The sequence below is a fragment of the Lichenostomus cassidix genome, chromosome 2 (assembly GCF_008360975.1).
Source record: "Lichenostomus cassidix isolate B80296 chromosome 2, HeHo_3.0, whole genome shotgun sequence".
NCBI classification, from domain to species: domain Eukaryota; kingdom Metazoa; phylum Chordata; class Aves; order Passeriformes; family Meliphagidae; genus Lichenostomus; species Lichenostomus cassidix.
In genome coordinates, this window is record NC_139482.1 from 150741620 (window position 1) to 150761348 (window position 19729).

General features: G+C 49.9%; 1 protein-coding gene across 1 annotated transcript in view; it reads right to left on the reverse strand.

Moving 5' to 3' along the window:
* The window catches only part of ZC3H3 (zinc finger CCCH-type containing 3), a 128011-nt gene extending 110586 nt beyond the window's left edge, over nt 1–17425 (reverse strand). Inside the window, exons 1-3 of the mRNA XM_085053707.1 lie at nt 17277–17425; nt 13009–14311; nt 10979–11172 (exon numbers count right to left, since the gene is read on the reverse strand). Coding sequence (XP_084909833.1) covers nt 10979–11172; nt 13009–14311; nt 17277–17322 — 1543 coding nt within the window. The 5' untranslated portion in view covers nt 17323–17425. The remainder of the gene's footprint in view (nt 1–10978; nt 11173–13008; nt 14312–17276) is intronic.
* Between the last annotated feature and the right edge of the window lie 2304 nt (nt 17426–19729).

Genomic DNA, 19729 nt, shown 5'->3' on the forward strand with positions numbered 1-19729 from the left:
TAAGAACTTCAGCCCTGGATCACATTAACTTACTTCCTTAGAGCCACAGAAATGGTGGAACCTCTGGATGCCTCTATCTCAACCAGAGAGAGCACCACGGACACCAATTCCACTCCCTCTTCCCGGATCTGAAACACTTCCAGAGGCAGAGACTCCACAGCTCTTGGAGTTGAGCCCAATGCCCTCAACATTTTCCTTTAGGTCACATTCCCAAGGTGATCCCAAGATCCACTGGATCATCTCTTTGCATCCTTCTTGAACTGGGATGGCCCAAAGCAGCCACTGGTTAGCAGTACAGCCTCACCAGTAGCAAAAAGAGGGTTAATACCAGCTGGAATTCTGGGATTCCTAAGCCCCATTTCAGTTTACTGGGATCTGAAATCCTTTGGAAACAATGAATCCAAACTCTCAAGGAATAGATGAAGCAATTGATGTGAAGGACTGTACAATTCCACCAATCTGAGGAAGGCCACCTCTTCCTATCAAATGGAATCACAGAATGGTTTGGGCTGAATAGACCCTAAAGCCCATCCAGTTCCAACTCCCTGCCATGGGCAGGGTCACCTCCCACTATCCCAGGTTGCTCCAAGTTCCATCCAACCTGGCCCTGGACATTTCCAGGGATGGGGCAGCCACAGCTTCTCTGGGAATTCCATTCTATTTCCTCACCACCCTCAGAGGGAATTCATTCCCAATATCCCATCTATCCCATTCATTCTTCAGCTTATCTATATTTATCCATCTCTTTAGGGCACTTCATCCTTCAAATTTTCACGCTGGAGACTCAACTTCCCCTGGATGGCAGGAATGTCTCCAAAACCACTGACTTAGACCCACAATTTGTGGAGTGATACTTCCTTGATTAATTATTATTTAGACTGCTCGTATTTAGGAAAGAGACTTCATTAACCCCATGGAAGGTGGGGTTAAAATCAAGAAAGAAATAAAAATCCAGCTGCCATATTGAAAGTCCATTAAGCCAGGAAAGGACCCAACTTTGGTGCTTCTAAACATCAATTATTCCAGAATAATTAATTAGCAGAGCTCTAACAATACATAAAATCACTCGCCTCTGACTCTTCTGATAATTTATGCAAGATTAAAGTATCGCTGTGGTTGCCTTTTCTGGTGCCTAATTCAGCATTTTCTTTTTCCTTATGGAAGCAAGACTCCAGATTTAACTGCTCTAATGCCCTTTTACAGTGTTTGCTGTAGTAAAATCTAACAGCCACTCCGGCAGGCGAGCTGGGAAATGATGGATCACGGAAGCTCACGGAAGGGGAGCACCGTAAAATGCCCCAGTTAATGTGGAGAGAGTAGAGTAAATCTTGGTTTAAAAACAGAGAGGGATCTCTGATGGACTCGTTTCACCCCATCAAATTCCCTTTTGATTTGCTTCCTGATAAGGGAGAGCTCCACTCCTGGATTCCTGATAACAAGAGAAGCATCTGGAAGTCATCGCTGCTAAATTAAGGACACCAATCACTGCCAACACTTCGACCCAGCCAAAACTGAATATTATTTGGGTGGCAGGTTGGCTTCTTCTTCAAAAGGAAAGAATTCATCCTTTTTTTAATCCCAAAAAGAGTATTTGACACTGCTCCATCTGAGTCCTTGGATTCAAATATGTCTTTGCCACCCCAGTGCTGGAAAAAGAACGGATTGGGAGTAACGCTGAGGAGAAGGACTTGGGGGTGATGGTGGATGAAAAACTGGATGTTCCCCACCCCATGTGTGACCCCAGAAATGCCCTACATCCTGGAATTATCCCACAGCGTGGGCAGCAGGAAAGGAGGGAATTCTGCCTCTCTGCCCCACTCATGGGAAAGCCCACCTGGAATTCTGCATCCAGCCCTGGGGTTCAACAGCAGAGGGATTTGGGACTGCTGGAGTGAATTCAGAGGAGGTCACGGAGATGCTCCAAGGGATGGAGCTCCTTTGCCATGAAGCCATGCTGGGAGAGCTGGGAATGTCCAGCCTAGAGAAGAGAAGCCTCCAGAGAGACCTTTCAGTCCCTTCCAGTGCCTCAAGGAGCTCCAGGAGAGCTGGAGAGGGACTTTGGGTAAGGGCATGAAGTGCCAGGACAAGTGGGAATGGTTTCCCAGTGCCAGAGGGCAGAGTTAGATGGGATATTGGGAAGGAATTCTTGGCTGTGAGAGTGGGGAGGCCCTGGAATGGAATTCCCAGAGAAGCTGTGGCTGCCCCATCCCTGGAAATGTCCAGGGCCAGGTTGGATGGGGCTTGGAGCAACCTGGGGTAGTGGAAAGTGTCCCTATCCACAGCACAGGGTAGAACCGGATGAGCTTTAAGATCCCTTCAAACCCAAACCATTCTGTGATTCCATGGAAAAAACAAAGTTTCATGGCAAATCCCACCCACTTACCCCTCCCTGGGCTCCCTCTGTCCCATCCAAGGACAAAATGTCCCAGGACATTTGTCACTGCCGTGAGGAACAACACGGAGTTTCCCATCGCAACCAACGCTGGAGTTAACAGCCCACACTAAATCTCCAAGAATTCCCGTGCCCTTTTCCAATGGAGAGCCCCCGAGGGCAGCTTAAGGGCTGATAACATATGGGATCAGCTTTGGAATTGATCCCGTCCACACATCCACACAAAATCCCACTTGACATCACTCCAAACAATCCAAAATAGAAACCCGCCCCAAAAACCGCACACGTGGAGATTATCCAGAGGCACAGGGGAGGAGGAAAAGTTCCTTGAATCCAAGTTTCCCGAGGGATGACAGCGAAATTCCCGTTGACAAGTGAAGTAAACGCATTTCCCCATCCCTTAAGCTGAAGCAGAAACTCCGGCAAACCTGCTGGAACAGCAGAGTTTTGTAGGACTCAGGAGATGCTGTCAAGTCCACAAATCCCATATTCCAGGTGCACTCTGGCATCTGTTCCATATTCCAAGGGGTTTTACTCATTTCTAGTGCTTTGTAGAGCACACGGAGTGATCCAGCAAGTCCTGGAATGAACAGCTTAACTCGGCTCAGCAGCCAGGGAGAGGAATTTCCCTATGACACTTCCGAGTTGTTACAGGGAAAATCAAGCGGGAAGATTTGCCCGAGAAAATTTTAAAAAAATAAGGGTGTAAGTAGGGAATTTGGGAAAGAATGGGAAGCAAAAAGCAGAACAGAGAAACCTACGCAGGTTTTACTGGGAATTGAGCATCTGCCAGGGCGGGATTTTGGGAATCCTGACAGAGCAGTGGAGGATACTCCAATCATCCACGCTGGCATCAGTAATTCCAACTGTGACCATGCCGGGAATACCATCAGAGAGTTTATTAGGTGGTAGCAAATAGCAAAAGGAGGTGGAAAAAACAGGGAAAAGAGACTCAGACACTCTTTAGCTTATGGGGTTTTTTTCCCAAGTGCCTTAAACACCCACTTTTATTTTCCTTATTTTTTATTTAGGAGCCCAAGGAAAGACAAGCAGAGGGGTAAGAGGGATTAGCACTGAAATTCCACCCAACTTGGAGCAGCAGGTCCAAAACTGGTTTAAATCTTCATTTTTGATTAGCATTCATTTAGTATTAGGAGACTCCTTAAGGTGCCTTCCAACCCAAAACATTCCATGGACAAATAAATATCAATTTCCAAGATCAATATCTATTTCCAGGAGCATGGAGCAACAGGATAAGGGGGAATTGCTTCAAACTGAGAGTAGGTTTAGATGGGATATCGGGAAGGAATTCTTCCCTGTGAGGGTGGTGAGGTCCTGATTGCCCAGAGAATTTGTAGATGCTCCATCCCTGGAAATATTTAAAGCCAGGCAATCCCCAGGAGGCCAAATGAGGAGTTCAGGACCTACTGCTCTGTTTTCCACTTTTTTTCCCCTCTGTCTTCCCTGTCTATTTTAGTTCCACACCATGCCATCCCTGAAAGGTTTGGATTCTTAGACAAGCCCCCCACAGACTTGGAAATATCAGGGGTCAGAGTCAATGGAAGGATCTCATCCATCCCCAAAGCCAAGTATTTTTCCTATTAGTGTATAAATAGATTATTCCCCAATGAGCTGCTAGCAACCAATGGAATTTCCCAATCCAGCAGAACTGGAGCTGCACTTGGTACAGGAGAGGCTCTAAAATAGGGTTTGAGGTAAAAATATTGAGGTAAAACTACCTAAAATAGGGATTGAGAGGTGACTTCCAACATAAAACCATGGAATGGTTTGGGTGGGAAGCACCCTTCAAGGTCATCTCATTCCAACCCCCTGCCATGGGACACATTCCACTGGACCAGGCTGCTCCAAGTCCCATCCAACCTGGCCTGGAACACTTCCAGGAATGTGACTTCCACAACAAATTGAGTGTGCAGGTTGAATTCTGCAGAGGAAGAGATGCTCAGGAATTGTCACCTTTAGGATCTCTGCCCCATTTCCCTCTGGATGTTCCCTCTGTCCCAATCACTGATATCCCCGATCCCAAATCCAACATCCACATGGGAACACTTCCTTAAACAAGGCCCATTCCCTCACTCCCAGAAGGCTGTTATTTTTAAAAGAGGGCTCTGCAAAGAGAATTCCCAATCCTGGCTCCATGCCTGCAGCTCCTCTTGCAGCTCGGGACGAGTCACCTGGAAATGCCAAGTCAAGGCGGAAACCCAAAACCGTTACTTACGACCACTGACGTAACTGGGGAGGGCAAAGAGCCAAGAATGTGAACTTTTCCCAATTTCTGAAGGAGTGAGGAGCCACCTTGCCAGCCACGCTCCACCCCTGGCTCCCAAGGACAAGCCAGAGGGAAGAGAGACCTGGCAATGGAATGATTTCCGGGCAAGGTCAAATCTACATGAGGACAAAGCAGCAATGCTTGCCTTGAGCAATGACCTGGGGAAGGGTTTGGATCAGCTGGAAAAATCCTGGGGAAATGGGAGTAATGAAGGGAAGGGAAGGGAAGGGAAGGGAAGGGAAGGGAAGGGAAGGGAAGGGAAGGGAAGGGAAGGGAAGGGAAGGGAAGGGAAGGGAAGGGAAGGGAAGGGAAGGGAAGGGAAGATGTGATGAACTCGAAGGAGTTCTGTGTGTGATCCAAGGGACTTCCCTGAGGGAAGGGATCAAGAGCTTAACTCGGCCGTAATGTGATCGGAGGCGTCACCTCAAAGAGCAGCAAAACCTTGTGCAAGCCCCCGAGGAGAAAAAATAAATAAATATAAAATAAAACACAAAGCAAGGGGAAAGCCTCCAAAAATTCCCTGAATTGCTGTCCCACCGGGAATCACCCTGCTGGAAACATTGAGAAAAAATTAGGAGAGGGGATAAAATCCAGGGCTGAGATTTCCAGAGCTGCCAAAGGGATCCAAACACCCAGTGTCAATAAAATTATCAGCAGCTGAGCATTCAGATGCCACCCATAACTTGCTCCTCACAATTTACACCCCCTTTACTCGCCCGAGTAATGCAAAGCAGCTCCTGCCACTTTTGCCTCCAGCGTTTTTCCAAGTAAACACTCCTTGCCCATCCTGACCCCCTCATATCACATCCTACAGAGCAAGGAGAAGAGAAATGAGGATTTAGAGGATTTTTTGGAGGGTGGTTCTGGCAGAAAAGAGTTGCAGAAGCTTCTGCAGACGCAGAGTGAAGCGGGTCTTATGAGTCCTGTGATTTTTCTGGGAAGAAGGGAATACAAACAGGACTTCTGTTTGATACTGGGGTGGCAACACAAGAAAAGCAGGAAGCTGGTAACACAAACCACTGGCTTATCTCAGTTTGGAGCAGGAGAAATGGAAGGATAAGCAGGGAAGGAATGTTTTCAAGGAAAGCAACACAAAACAAGGTTGGGTGTATTGGATCCAACCAGGATGTGCTCCCAATTTACTCTTCCTCTGGCCACGGAGTTGGACAGCCACAGATGGGTCATTCCAACAATTCCCCGTCTATTTAAGATGAAGGAGGGAAGGTTTAGTGGGATAAAGGGAAGAAATTCTTCCCTGGGAGGGTGAGGAGGCCCTGGCACAGGTTTTCCAGAGAAGCTGTGGCTGCCCCATCCCTGGAAGTGTTCAAGGCCACATTGGATGAGGCTTGGAGCAACCTGGGATAGTGGAAAGTATCCCTGCCCACAGCAAGGAGGGTGGAATGGGATGATTTTCAAGGTTCCTTCCAACCCAAACCATTCTGGGATTCTAAATTCAAGGATGAACCACCCATCTCTCCCAGGAAAAAGAATCCAAAAACTCCTTAAAAACTCCTTTAATACACAGACCTGGAGATCACAGCAGGAAGGGGGAGCCAGGCTTTGGAGTCAGGACACAGCAAAATAAGTTTATCCTTAAGGTCCCTTCCAACCCAAACCATTCCATGATTCCAAGTTCACCTCAAGCAGGACACAACCCGTCTAAAACAGAACCATCCAACCCGGCAAGCACCAAATTATTTAAGGAACAAACACACATAAACAAGGAAGACTCCCCGGAGAATCTCCCTCCTGCTTTCTCCATCTCCTGCTTCCAGCCAGCTGTGACCGTGCTGAAGCAATCCCAGAGCAGTCCTGCCTGGAAGGGGACATTACAGAGGGGGAAAAGACACGGAGGAGCCTCTTTGTAATATTCCATGATCCCCCCGGGCGAGGCGCGGAGCCGGCGCTGCTGAACGCTGCACTTTTGGATTCAATTAAAGTGATTATCTGTTGTGCCAAATAAATTGTGTCCAGCATCTATCCTGCAGGATTTTACACCTCCAGCCTCATTATTCCCTAACTGTTTCCTCCTGTTTATGCTCTCTCCAATTAAATTGCTGATAATATGAGCCAAAATAAAAAACGAGCGCACCTTGTCCGGAGAAAATTGATTCCCTTTTTTCCTGCACCGGGCGATTGCCAGGTTTTATATACTCTGTTCCTGGCGATCATTAGTAATTCAATTTTCTTTTTATTAGCCCCCTTATCTGCTGAGCAATATAGTGGCAGAGCTGACCTCTTTCGCACGGGTAAATGTTTAAAATCTTTTCCCTGATTAATTTTGCCAGTTAAGGAAAAGAGGAGAAATGATCCGGCTCTTTGCCATCACAATGAATAAAGCTTAATGTTGATTGTGATGGAATTTCTAATGCCAAGGAAATTGATTGAACGCAGCAATTACCCCGCAATAGGAACTCCGGGGAAATGGGATGGTTTTCTCCCCGGCCGTAGCCTTTTGGTTATTTAAAACAATCCAATTTGCAAGGATAATTATATATTAGTGTTTTATCTGCCACCGGGAATGAACATGGGAATTTTGATACTGGCCCGGCATTAGCAGGTTATTGCTGCAAATTACTCCAGATCTGCTTTCTTTCACATAAAGACGAAATTAGGCCATCAATAACCAGAAAAAGGTGGACTGAGGAGATGGGAGAGGCACGAGTGCCCTCTGCAGGGCTGTGTGAGCTTCCCAAAATTCTCAGTTGTCCCGGAAAAGCCCTCAATTCTCCAGCAAAAATCCCAGTTTTCCCATGCCACACTCCCATTCTCCTCATCTGTACATCTCTGACATTAAAATACAGTAAAAAAATAAAATCAATGAATCTTCATCTGAAGCACTTATTCCTAGTTTTTCCTAAGGAAAAAACCCCAGGAAGAAGAAATGACATCTTGGATCCCCAAGGAGGATGAGCCAAGGAATGGCGAGGTAAAGTTCCCAACTCCCAGAACTCACATGTCTGTCATCAAAAAAATAAGCTGGGGAAAATCCCAGAAGAAATCCCAGAGAATGATAGGAGGAAAAGGTTGTTGGTAAAGTGTGGGACTCCCATATCCTCTGGCATGGGACTTGTAGGATGGGAAAAGCAGGAATATTCCTCTGTTATCACATCTGGATTGGTAAAACTTAAAAGTTGGTGTTTTCCCTCAAAACTAGTGAGAAAAAATGCCATCCCTGCACTTTTGGGAATAAGCACAAATCCTATTTGGAGAAAGTAGATAAAGGATTCCCAAGGTGATGGGACAGCACATGGAAAAAAAAGCACATTTCGCACTTTAGACTGGCTGGGAGAGGTGGAATGTCCAGCCTGGAGGAGGGAAGGATCCAGGGAGGCCTTGGAGTCACTTCCAGTGCCTAAAGGGGCTCCAAGAAAGCTAGAGAGGGACTTTGGAGTGACAGGACACAGGGAATGGCTTCCCACTGCAGAGGGCAGGGTTAGATGGGATATTGGGAAAGAATTTTTCCCTGGGAGGGTGGGGAGGCCCTGGAATGGAATTCCCGAAGCTGTGGCTGTCCCATTCCCTGGAAATGTCCAAGGCCAGGCTAGACAGAGCTTGGAGCAATCTGGGAGAGTGGAAGATACCCCTGTCCATGGTAGGGGTGTGGAATTCCATGACCTTTAAGGTCTCTTCCCACCCAAATTATTCCATGGTTCTATCCAACACAGTAGCACCAGTGACCTTGATGGTCCTCCAGCTTTTCCCTGGATAAAAAGGAGAAACAACCACTGCCTTTTATCCCTCTTTCACTAGATCCCTGAGGATCCCAGAGGTGAGTGAGGGAGCCTGACCTGGCACTTCCTCAGTGCTCCAGCATCTCTTTGGAACAACTTCCAGCTGGGACACATTCCAATATCTGAGCTGTTATTAAACATTCCACTTAATCAAGGGAGTATTCCAGTGGCTGGAAGAGCTGCACCACTAGTGAGACCTAAACAGGTCCATTTGGGTCCAAGAAGGGAATTGGAGAGTTGGGAGAGGAACAAGCACTTGGGAAAAGCAGGAACAATGCCTTTAGTCCAGACCACAGAGCTGAGCCACAGATCCCAAAATCCCGTGGAACAGGATAAACAGGAAACCAGCCAGGCTGTGTCACCACAGGTGTCACATCCATGGGGACAGAAGGGGATGATCCAGCTTTTCCTGCCATGCAGGAAGTTGGGAACATCCCTCCCCTCAGTCTTTCCATCCAGGGTGATCCCAGAAATGGATGGTGCTCCCTGCTCCATTTCTGCCCCCTTCTGCTCCCAGTGTATCCCAGTAACCCCATTTGTTTCCCCCTCACACTTTTCCTGAGACAAATGGAAAAGACTGAAAATCCCACCATTTTGTGGTGATTAATATCCACAGTATTTTGTTGGGATTAATATCCATACTTTGTCCAAAGTGAAACCAAAACAAACTTCCCAAAACCTTTTGGATAACCTAGGAGGCAGGAATTGAATCCACAAGACTTCAGTTATTCCCAGCTCCCTGTGGAACCAGAAGACACCAACACCACATCCACAATTATACATTTAGAGAGAATACAAGGGATGTGAGTTGTCCCAATCTCTGTCAGTGTCCAGGATCTCACAGACTTGGAAATATCACTGCCCAATTCATCACCCAATAATCTTTTCCTACTAAACCTGGGGAAAAAAAACCCACAAGAGTCCTGGTGCACATGGAGGAAGAGCCTTGGAATAATTCCACAGCTTTTCAAACCCAGAGCATAAGAATATTCCAAATGAAGCTGCAACTCCTCTGCCTGTGATTGAAGCTCTCCAGGAAAAATCTTAAAGCACAAAAGGATTCAAATCTAGAAATGCAATTTTAATGCAAGGAAGGAAACCCAAAAGTCACTGAGGGAATTTCAAGGCAATCCAGGCACTTCCTGAATTTCTTTGCAAAGGAGAAAATGCCACTCAGAGCAGCATCTGCCAGGAAAAGCTTGAATAGTTGGATCCACTTTTGACATTGGAATGAACTATCTGCTCTCCCAAGGTCACTTCCCGACCTATATCCCCTTTTTTTCTTCCTTTCTCCAACCTTCTTTATTTGCCAACTTCCCAAAGCCAGGAGCACAACCACATTCCTGCTTTATTTTTTCATTCCTACACAGTGAAAATCAAGATTTCAATATGGGAACTGAATTCCCTTTAATCAAGGAACTGGGATTTCAAACAAGCTGATATCCCTGGAACCAGCACTGCCTCAATTCCCTCCAAAGCAAAATGCTGCTGCAATCCCAAACTGCTCCATGTCTCCAGAGCTTTCTGTTTTTTCACAAAATCGTGGAATGGTTTGGGTTGGAAAACCTTAAAGATCATGGAATTCCACACCCCTGCCATGGGCAGGGACATCTTCCACTATCCCAGGTTGCTCCAAGCCTCATCCAACCTGGCCTTGGCACTTCCAGGGGCAGCTACAGCTTCTCTGGGAATTCCATTCCAGGGCCTTCCCACCATCCCAGGGAAAAATTCCTTCCCAATATCCCAGCTAACCCTGCCCTCTGCAGTGGGAAGCCATTCCCTGTATCCTGGCACTACAAGCCCTTGTCCAAAATCCCTCATCCAGGAAAACTCAACACTTCGACGGAGCTGTCTGAACGCAAAATAATCCCAAAAAATAACTGCAGATAAATCCCAGCTTTGTAGTGGTCCAAAGCCCTCTCCCAGCTCCAGCAATTCCCACAGGGAATTTTGCAGCACCACAGGGAAAATGTGCCTCATATCCATCTGAAACAACTAAATCCCAGGTGAGGAAAGTCTTTTATCCACAAAAATGTCCCCAGGGACAGCAGAACCAGACTTGGAGCCACCAACATCCCAACAATATTCCAGACATGTCAAGGTGCCACTCTGAGCTCCGAGTTCTGCTCTGGCTGTTGTCAACCTAAGGCAGCAGGATATGGATGCAAATTCCCCATTCAAATTCCCTGTTTCCAAATGTGATGGATTCAGTATTCCTCTAATTATTGGTGGTTTAAGCAAATCAGAAACAAAACCAGACGGCAGAAACAAAACCAAAACAGCACTGGAATACAGGTGAGAGATTAAGTATTCCTGCCTCTGCCAACCTTTTCCTTTCTGGAAAAGCTCCCTATCTGATGCCTGAAAATCCAGAGAAACCCCAGTAAAAGCAGGAAACAGCTTTTGTGTGGAGATGTCAAAGGACAACACGGATATGGAGCCAAACTTCTCAGTGTTCGCTCCATGACCAACACCTGCAGGAGGACTCAACAACACATTCCTAAATCCAGAAACTCTCAGAATCATTTCACCAAGTCAGTGAGCCCTTGGAATGCCTTTTCCTACCTTCCTTGGTGGCCACCTGTGTCCTGGTCGCTGGCATCCTGCAGAGCCTGTGCTTGGAAATCTGCACCAGGCCCCGGGGCGAGGAGCGTTTTGGTGTCACTGAAGGTTTTCCCCGCATGGAATTTTTCCTCCGGAGGTGGAAGCGGCTCTTGAGGGCTGTGGTGGGGGAGATGTTCTTCTTATCCGTGGGGGAACTGGGAAAGGGAATATCACATAGTTAGGAGGGAGCAGGGAAGTGACCAAAACACCCCTGGTGTCTTTCTCCAGAGCTCTGAGGAGTCAAATCCCACTGGGATGCTCATCCGGCAGAGGGAGAGGAAAAGCTCTGAAGAGAAAATTCCAGGGGCAGAGGCAAATGTGAGGAATTCCTGGCAAAGAACAGATGGAGAATGAGGTGTTTGACAGACAAACTCACTCGTTGCCTTCTGCTTAACAGATGTGAGGGATTGAATCATGGAATCATTTAGGCTGGAAAAGACCTCTGAGATAGTCAAGTCCAACTGTTCCCCAGCACTGTCAAGGCCACCACTGACCTTGTCCCCAAGTGCCACATCCACAGGGGTGTTAAATCCCTCCGGAGATGGGGATTCCCAATGTCTGACCACCCTTTCCAGGAAGAAAATTTCCTAATATCCAAACTAAACCTCCCCTGGTGCAACCTGAAGCTGTTTCCTCCTGTCCTGTCCCTTATCCCCTGTGAGAAGATCCCAACCCCCACCTGACCCTACCCTCCTGTAAGGGAATTTGTGGAGCCAGAAAGTCCCCCTGAGTCTCCTTTTCTCCAGGCTGAGCCCTCCTAGCTCCCTCAGCCATTCCTGGTTCTCCAGACCCTTCCCCAGCTTCATTCCCATATCTGGATATGCTCCAGATCCTCCCCCCAGGATTTGAGGAGCCTCAGCAGCACCCAGCACAGGGGGATCTTCCCTGCTCCTGCTGGAATTTAGCAAGATGTGGGAGGCTCTCCCTGACTTGCCAAAAAATCCCAAACATTCCCAGCTTCTCCAGGTTGCTCCAGAGTGATTTTCCCAGCACAATCCACCCACTGACAGCTTTCCAGGCAAAGCAGGAGGGCAAGGCAAGGATGGAAACCTGCTGGGAAGCACTGAGAGGATCTGGAAAAGAAAAGCAGGAATCAAGGCACTAGATTCCCAATCACTGCTGTTCACTTCACCACTTGGAGCAGTTTTCCAGGCGGGCAGCACAGAGGGATGGCATCCAAGGCAGGAAAATACCAGCAGAACATCATAACCCATCTCTGCTGCACCCCAGGATCTGCACAGTGCTTTCCAAGGGATAGACCAGACACGATGCAGTGACCAAAAACGTTTCTCCTCTTTTTCCGAGACCCCAACACAACAGTTACGGGAATCTGAAAGTAAATCCAGGAAAATGCAGATTCCTTTACTGAGCGAGGAGGTGTTAGGGACCACAGGGACTCATGGGATCCAACTCTGGATCCCCCAACATCAGGAGGATGTGGAGATGCTGGAGCCAGTCCAGAGGAGGCCATGGAGATACTCCAAGGGCTGGAGCTCCTCTGCTCTGGAGCCAGGCTGGGAGAGCTGGGAATGTCCAGCCTGGAGAAGGAAAGGCTCCAGGGAGAACTTGGAGCCCCTTCCAGTGCCTCAAGGGGCTCCAGGAGAGCTGGAGAGGGACGTGGGACAAGGGATGGAGGAACAGGACACAGGGAATGGCTTCCCACTGCCAGAGGACAGGGTTAGATGGGATATTGGGAAGGAATTCTTGACTGTGAGGGTGGTGAGGCCCTGGAATGGAATTCCTAGAGAAGCTGTGGCTGCCCCTGGATGTGTCCAAGGCCAGGCTGGATAGGGCTTGGAGCAACCAGGGATAGTGGAAGGTGTCCCTGTCCATGGCAGGGATGTGGAATTCCCTAATCTTCAAGGTCTTCCAACCCAAACCATTCCATGATTCTATAAATCCTTCAGCACACAACAACCCTCACTGAAATTTCTCCCACAGCCACAACTTAACGTGAAATCCACAGACACAAAATCCAACCCACAACTTACCCCACATTCCCTTTCCTCTTGATGATTTTTGTCCGACTTTTCACTTTGTAACTGGACAGCACAGCCTCTCCAAAGGATTTCATCCCACTTGGAGCAACTGATGCCACACTCGGAGCTGGCGGGACAGAGGTGGCTCGAGGGGTATTTGGGGCTGGAGGCTTCTTCTGGTCCTCAGATCTCCACTGGAATGCTGACTTGGAAGTGGAAGGCAAGGTCTGCAAACTGGAGGCTTTCCACTTATATTTACTGGGAGAAACCCCCAGCTTGGACTGCAACCCCAGTTTCTTTATCTTTGCTCCCAAATCCGCTTTGGGGGAGATTTTAGCACCTTTGTCTGCTCCCGCAATGCCCTTCTTGGAATTCTCAGCTCGAGGGCTCACCCACCTCTTCACAATCCGAGAGTTTTTCCCAGGGTTTGCCACCCAGGTGTAGTTATTTTTCCTGAATTTCTGAGATTTGCTGGAGATGGGTGCTGAGGCAGCTTTTTGGAGACCGGAGGGAGCTTTGGGAATTACGGGAAACCTGTTTTTCACCGGAGCCACACCAACCTGAGCAGGTCTGGAGAGCGTCTCAGCATTCCCAAAAAGTTCAGGATGCAGGGAAGCATCACCACTTGGCTGCCCTGGAGAGGTGGGTTCTGCCTTGATCCGTGCTGAGTGCTGGGCTGGCTCCTGACCTGGCAATTCCACAGGTTTTTGTGGCTCTGACTTGAGTGTCACAGCACTTTCACTGGTGCTTCCAGAGGCAGAAAAGGAGCTCCCAGCTCCACTTCCGGGCAGACACACTGTCCTCGAGGTGGAGCTGAAGGAAATGGATAGGGAAGGCCTTCTCTCTTCCTTTTGGAGAAGAGATTTCTGGATATTCCCATCCCCCGAAGGAGCCGCCGCTGCTTCCCGCCTGGAAAACTCGTTGTAAGGCCCCACATTTTCCTGGCCAGCCCTTTGTGGCACCTGGATATCCACAACGATGTTCCCATCCGTGGTGAAGTCCACATGTCTCTCTGGGGACGATTCAGGTGGCTCAGGAGCCTGGCTGTCCCCAAGGCCCCCAAAACCTCGGGAAGTGCCAGAAACACTTCCAACATCAAACCCCGATCCCGGCAGCCTGTTGTCCAGGGAGTATTTTTTCCTCCAGGAGTGAGTCTGGCGTGGGTGGAAATTCCTGGGAGCCTGCTGAGGATACCTGGTGGAAAATGCTCCTCTCCTGGTGTAGCCAGGCTGGCAGGGGTTGCTCCACCTCGGAGGAGCCAATGGCACAGGACGTGGAACATTCCCGTGCATGTTCCTGTGGCTGTTGATGAGACCTGTGGAGGAGAAGACAAAGTGGTCATCCCTGATCCCACAGGAATTTGAGAGCAAATTCTATGTGCTGTTCCTGGTGCTGGAATTATGTCATTGCTCCATGCAGGCTTGCACAGGTTTTGGATGAGACATGGTGGAAGGAAAAGGCATGGAATCACAGAATCCAAGAGTGGTTTGGGTTGGAAGGGACATTCAAGACCATCTTGTTCCAAACCCCTGCCATTTCCCAGGATTCCACTAGCCAGGATGCTCCAAGTCCTCTCCAACTTCAACTTGGACACCTTCAGGGATCCAGGAGCAGCTACAGCTTCTCTGGGAATTCCATTCCAGGGCCTCACCACCCTCACAAGCAAGAATTCCTTCCCAATACCCCATCCAACCCTGCTCTCTGGCAGTGGGAAGCCACTCCGCCTTGTCGCGGCAGATCCTGATCCCACCTAGCTCCACCCTCCGCTCAGGGAATTTTAGAGCCAGAAGGTCCCTCTGAGTCTCCTTTTCTCCAGGCTCAGCTTCCCCATTTCCCTCAGCTGCTCCTGGTGCTCCAGACCCTTTCCTGTTTCCCTTCAAAGCAGTGACAAGGAAGCTCCAAGGCTTTGCTGCTGAATCCCTCTGGAAGCCACCACCCCTCCCTGGTGCTCTGATCCACTAAAAAAACCATTGGAAAAGACCAAAAATTTTGAGAGATCCCTGTCAATTCAGGGGTTTCTGCCCTTGCCCAGCCCAGTGTTCAGAAAATCTTTCCCAAAGGAATTTGGAGCCTGAATCTTCAGGCAGAGGAGTTTTTCCTTCACTGGGGTCACAGAGCTGCCAAGAGAGCAGAGTCAGCACATTCCTCATGGAAAGGCAAGGGCTGTTTTCCTCCCTCTCACCACTCCCTCACGTAGGAGCTCCTGGAGAGGCAAATCCCAAGTCCTGAGCAGAGGTTGTGGCCTCATTAATGAGGAAAATGTACTTTGAGGGACAAAAATAGAGGGAGTTGGTGCTAAGAATAAGTCCTGGTGCTTTCCAGAGCTTGGGAAAGCCACATGGATACACATCCCACCTCTGTGAACCCAGCCCGGGGCTGTGGGACAGGGAACACCCCCTTCCCAAAGCCAGGAGAGCCCCAGATCCTGCAGGGAGCAGCAGTGTGAGAATCCCCTGGTGTGGGGACCCCAAAACCCCCCAGTGGGATCTGTTTCCTCCCTGCCTTGGTCCACTCAGCTTTCCTGGGTCTTCTCCTTTCCCACTTTCTCCCAGCACTCCCTGTATCACTTCCCTCCTTCTCCCAGCATTCCTGGGTCCTCTCCCTTCCCTGCTTCTTCCAGCACTCTTAGGTCCTTTCCCCCTCTTCCCAGCACCCCTGGGTTCTCCACCTTCCCTTCCTGCTTTCTCCCTCCACTCCTGGATTCCTTCCCTCTCCACCTCCACCACCCCTGGGACCTTTCCCAGACCCCAGTCCTCCCCCTTCCCACCACTCTGGGATTTTCTCCATCCCCACCCCACTCACACTCCCTCCCCAATGCCCCCTAAAATCCAAAATCCTCTCCACAGCTCGTCCCTCCCCCTCTAACAACTCCCCAGGCCCCATCACAACCTGTCCCTGTCCCACTCCAGATTCCCAAAATTCCCTGAAAACACCGTGCCGCCGCCCAGATTTCCCCTTATCCCTCCTCCAGGTCCGCTCACATTCCCTTTGCAATCCTGGGTCCCCCCGTTTCCCAACCCCATCCCCCTTTCCCCCATTTGTCGATGTCCCTCGATTCCTCCACACCCTGGAGCACTCAGATCTCGCAGAACAGCTTTCCCCATTCCCGATCCCCCCAATCCCCGCACCCTAAAGCAGTCAGATCTCGCAGCACAGCCTCCCCCATTCCCGATCTTCCCAATGCCCACACCCTGGAACACTTGGATCTCCCGGCACAGCCTCTCCCATTCCCGAGTCTCCCAATCCCCCACACTCTGAAGCGCTCGGATCTCCCGGCTCAGCCTCTCCCATTCCCGATCCCCACAATCCCCACACCCTGGAGCACTCGTATCTCCCGGAACAGCTTTCCCCATTCCCAACCCCCGCACCCTAAAGCACTCAGATCTCGCAGCACAGCCTCCCCCATTCCCGATCCCCACACCCCGGAACACTCGGATCCCCCAGCACGGCATCTCCCATTCCCGATCCTCCCAATCCCATACATCCTGGATCACTCGGATATCCCGGCACAGCCTCCCTCATTCCCGATCCTCCCAGTCCCATGCATCCTGGATCACTCAGATCTCGCAGCACAGCCTCCCCCATTCCCAATCCCCATGATCCCCACACCCCGGAACACTCGAATCTCCGGGCACAGCCTCCCCCATTCCCGATTCTCCCAATCCCCCACACCCTGCAGCACTCGGATCTCCCGGCACAGCCTGCCCGTTCGATCCCAGATTCCGCACCTAAGCCTGATTCGAGAAGCCTCCCCTCCCGATCCCCAAGATCTCCACACCCCGGAACATTCGGATCCCCCAGCACAGCCTCTCCCATTCCCTATTCTCTCAATCCCCCACACCCCGGAGTACTCGGATCTCCCGAAACAGCCTCCCCCATTCCCATTCCCGCACCCTAAAGCACTCAGATCTCGCAGCACAGCCTCCCCCATTCCCGATCCCCATGATCCCCACACCCCGGAACACTCGGATCTGCCGGCAAAGCCTCCCCCGTTCCCATCCCCGCACCCTGCAGCACTCGGATCTCCAGAAACAGCTTTCCCCATTCCCGATCCCCATGATCCCCACACCCCGGAACACTCGGATCTGCCGGCAAAGCCTCTCCCATTCCCATTCCCGTACCCTAAAGCGCTCAGATCTCGCAGCACAGCCTCCCCCGTCCCCACAATCCCCGCACCCTGCAGCGCTCGGATCTCCCGGCACAGCCGCTCCCGTCCCCATTCCCGCACCCTGCAGCGCTCGGATCTCCCGGCACAGCCTCCCCCGTCCCCATCCCCGCACCCTGCAGCGCTCGGATCTCCCGGCACAGCCGCTCCCGTTCCTCCATCCCCGCAGCGCTCCCGGACGGCCCCGCGCCGCCGTGACGTCATCAACCGGCGCCGCCCGCCGTCAACGGACACGTGATCGCTCCCGAGCGGTCACGTGATGCGCGACCGTTGCCGGGCAACGGGGACGGAACAGCGCGGCCTAACCTGGGCCTGAGCTCTGGGCCTAACCCAGCCCGGCCCGGCTGTCCCAGTCCCTGTCCCCGGTCCCTGTCCCTAGTCTGGGATAGCCTGGCTGTCCTCTGTTCCCATCTCAGCCTGATCCAGCTGTCCTCAGACCCTGTCCTCATCTCAGCCTGATCCAACTGTCACCAGTTTCTGTCCCCAACGCCTGTTCCTTCCAACTGTCAGCAGTCACTGTCTCCTTTCAGCCTGGTCCAACTGTCACCAGACCCTGTCTCCAACTCGTGACAGCCTGGCTGTCACCTGTTCCCATCCCAGCCTGATTCAACTGTAACCACCCTTGTCCCCATCTCAGCCTGGTCTGGCTGCCCCAAGCCTCCATCCCCAGCCTGGGACAGCCCAGCTGTCCCTTGTCCCCATCTCAGCCTGGTCTGGCTGTCCCCAAGTCTCCATTCCCAGCCTGGGACAGCCCAGCTGTCCCTTGTCCCCATTTCAGCCTGGTCCAGCTGTCCCTGATGCTTTATCCAGGCTTACCTGAAACAGAGGCCAGACAAAGTTAGGAGAATAAAAAGCAGACAAATATATTGAAGGCATTCAAGTACATTTAGGGCAGACAGAGCCTACTCTGAGGCAACACCTAAAGTGGATGCTGAGTCAACGAGATCTTTACATTTTATAAGTTCTGTCTTATTAACATATCAGGCATCAATTCTCCAATTACACCTTCAGGTGATGATATCAACCACCCCAAGCTTGCTGCCCCCAATTCACTGTTGTTTACTTATTTTGAGGCTCTGAGGCAGCAAAGTGTCTTTGGATTTTCCACTGAGGGCAATGTTTTGTCTAAAATGCTGGGGACAGAGGTTTTTAGCACTTTGTGAAGCTTAGAACTACACACCAAAGCTACAGATACATGAAGAATACAAGCTAAAAATGCTTCTGGCATCATCCCCGGCCTCTGTCCCCAGCCTAGCCTGGTCACAGTGTCCCCAGGCCCTGTTCCCAACCCCTTGTCCTTCCACAGCCTCATCCAGCAATTCCCTGACCCCATCCTAGTCTGGTCCAGCTGTCCCCATCTCCTGTCCCCATCCTAGTCTGGTCCAGCTGTCCCCATCTCCTGTCCCCAGCCCAGCCCGGTGCAGTGTCCCAATCTATTTTGTGACACAAGCCTGGCTGAACATTAGAAGGAAACTAGAAAAGATACAGGAGTGGCAGGAAAGAGGGCTGAATTAGTTAATATAATGGTAGAAAATAACTCCTCTGAGGGTTTAAGAAAGGATAAAAAAAAAGAAAGAGGAGGGAATAAGACCTCTATGCAGACCAGGCCAGAGAGACCAGTAAGGGGCACCTGTTTTTACTGTGGGAAGGAGGGACACTACAGAAAGGACTGTCCACAGAGGTAAAAGGACTTGGAAGTGTTCAAGGAGGTACAAACGGAAGGTATAGAAGATTAGGGATGTCTTGTTGGTGCCTGAGGCAAGTTGTAATCTACTGGGGAGATTTAAGGGAAATTACCATCCAACTGGTCTGCCCAATGCTGTGGAAAAGGGTGGACCCATGCAAGCTGCTTTAAAGGACAAGTGGAGTGTTATAAATGAAGTCATGGAGTTGGCTTTTGTAAAGGGTTATGAGGTTTTTGTTATGGTTATTTGTTAATGGTTGTATATATGTTATGACTATGTTTATAGATTTGTTTGGGCTAACTGAGAAATGTTATGGCTAATTCTATAGATTTGTTTGGGCTAACTGAGAAATGTTATGGTTACCTCTATAGGTTTTTTATGTCTAATTGTTAATTTGTTGTGGCTAACTTAAATGTTATGGTAAACAAAGAGAAGAAGACCCTAGAATGGACGAGCCAAGGATGACTGAAGACAAGGAGGACTGAAGACAAGGAGCCCATTGAAGCACCTGAAGGAGGCAGGGTTAGGGATTTATAAAAACTCTATCCCCTAGCCAGGTGTGCCTCTGGCTTCCCCCCATGGGTGGCTAAGCACCCAGTGCTGCACTTCACTTTGTGTAACGGCAGAGAGCCATTCTAAGCCTCTTATCGTTGTTTGTACTATGAAAATGAGTGAATGAACCCTTTCAAAATTTAAGTAGTGAGAGGATGTTTCTCACAATTTGCAGTTCTGCACAGGAAAGGGGGAGCTGGTTTTTCCTTCTCCTGGCCTTGGTTCTTTCACCACCTCTCCCTGGTCTCTTGGTTCCATGTTCCGTTGTGTTGGGGTTTGGGTGACATTTTATCCAAAGTTTCTTCTTCCATCCTTTCTCCACATCTGCAGC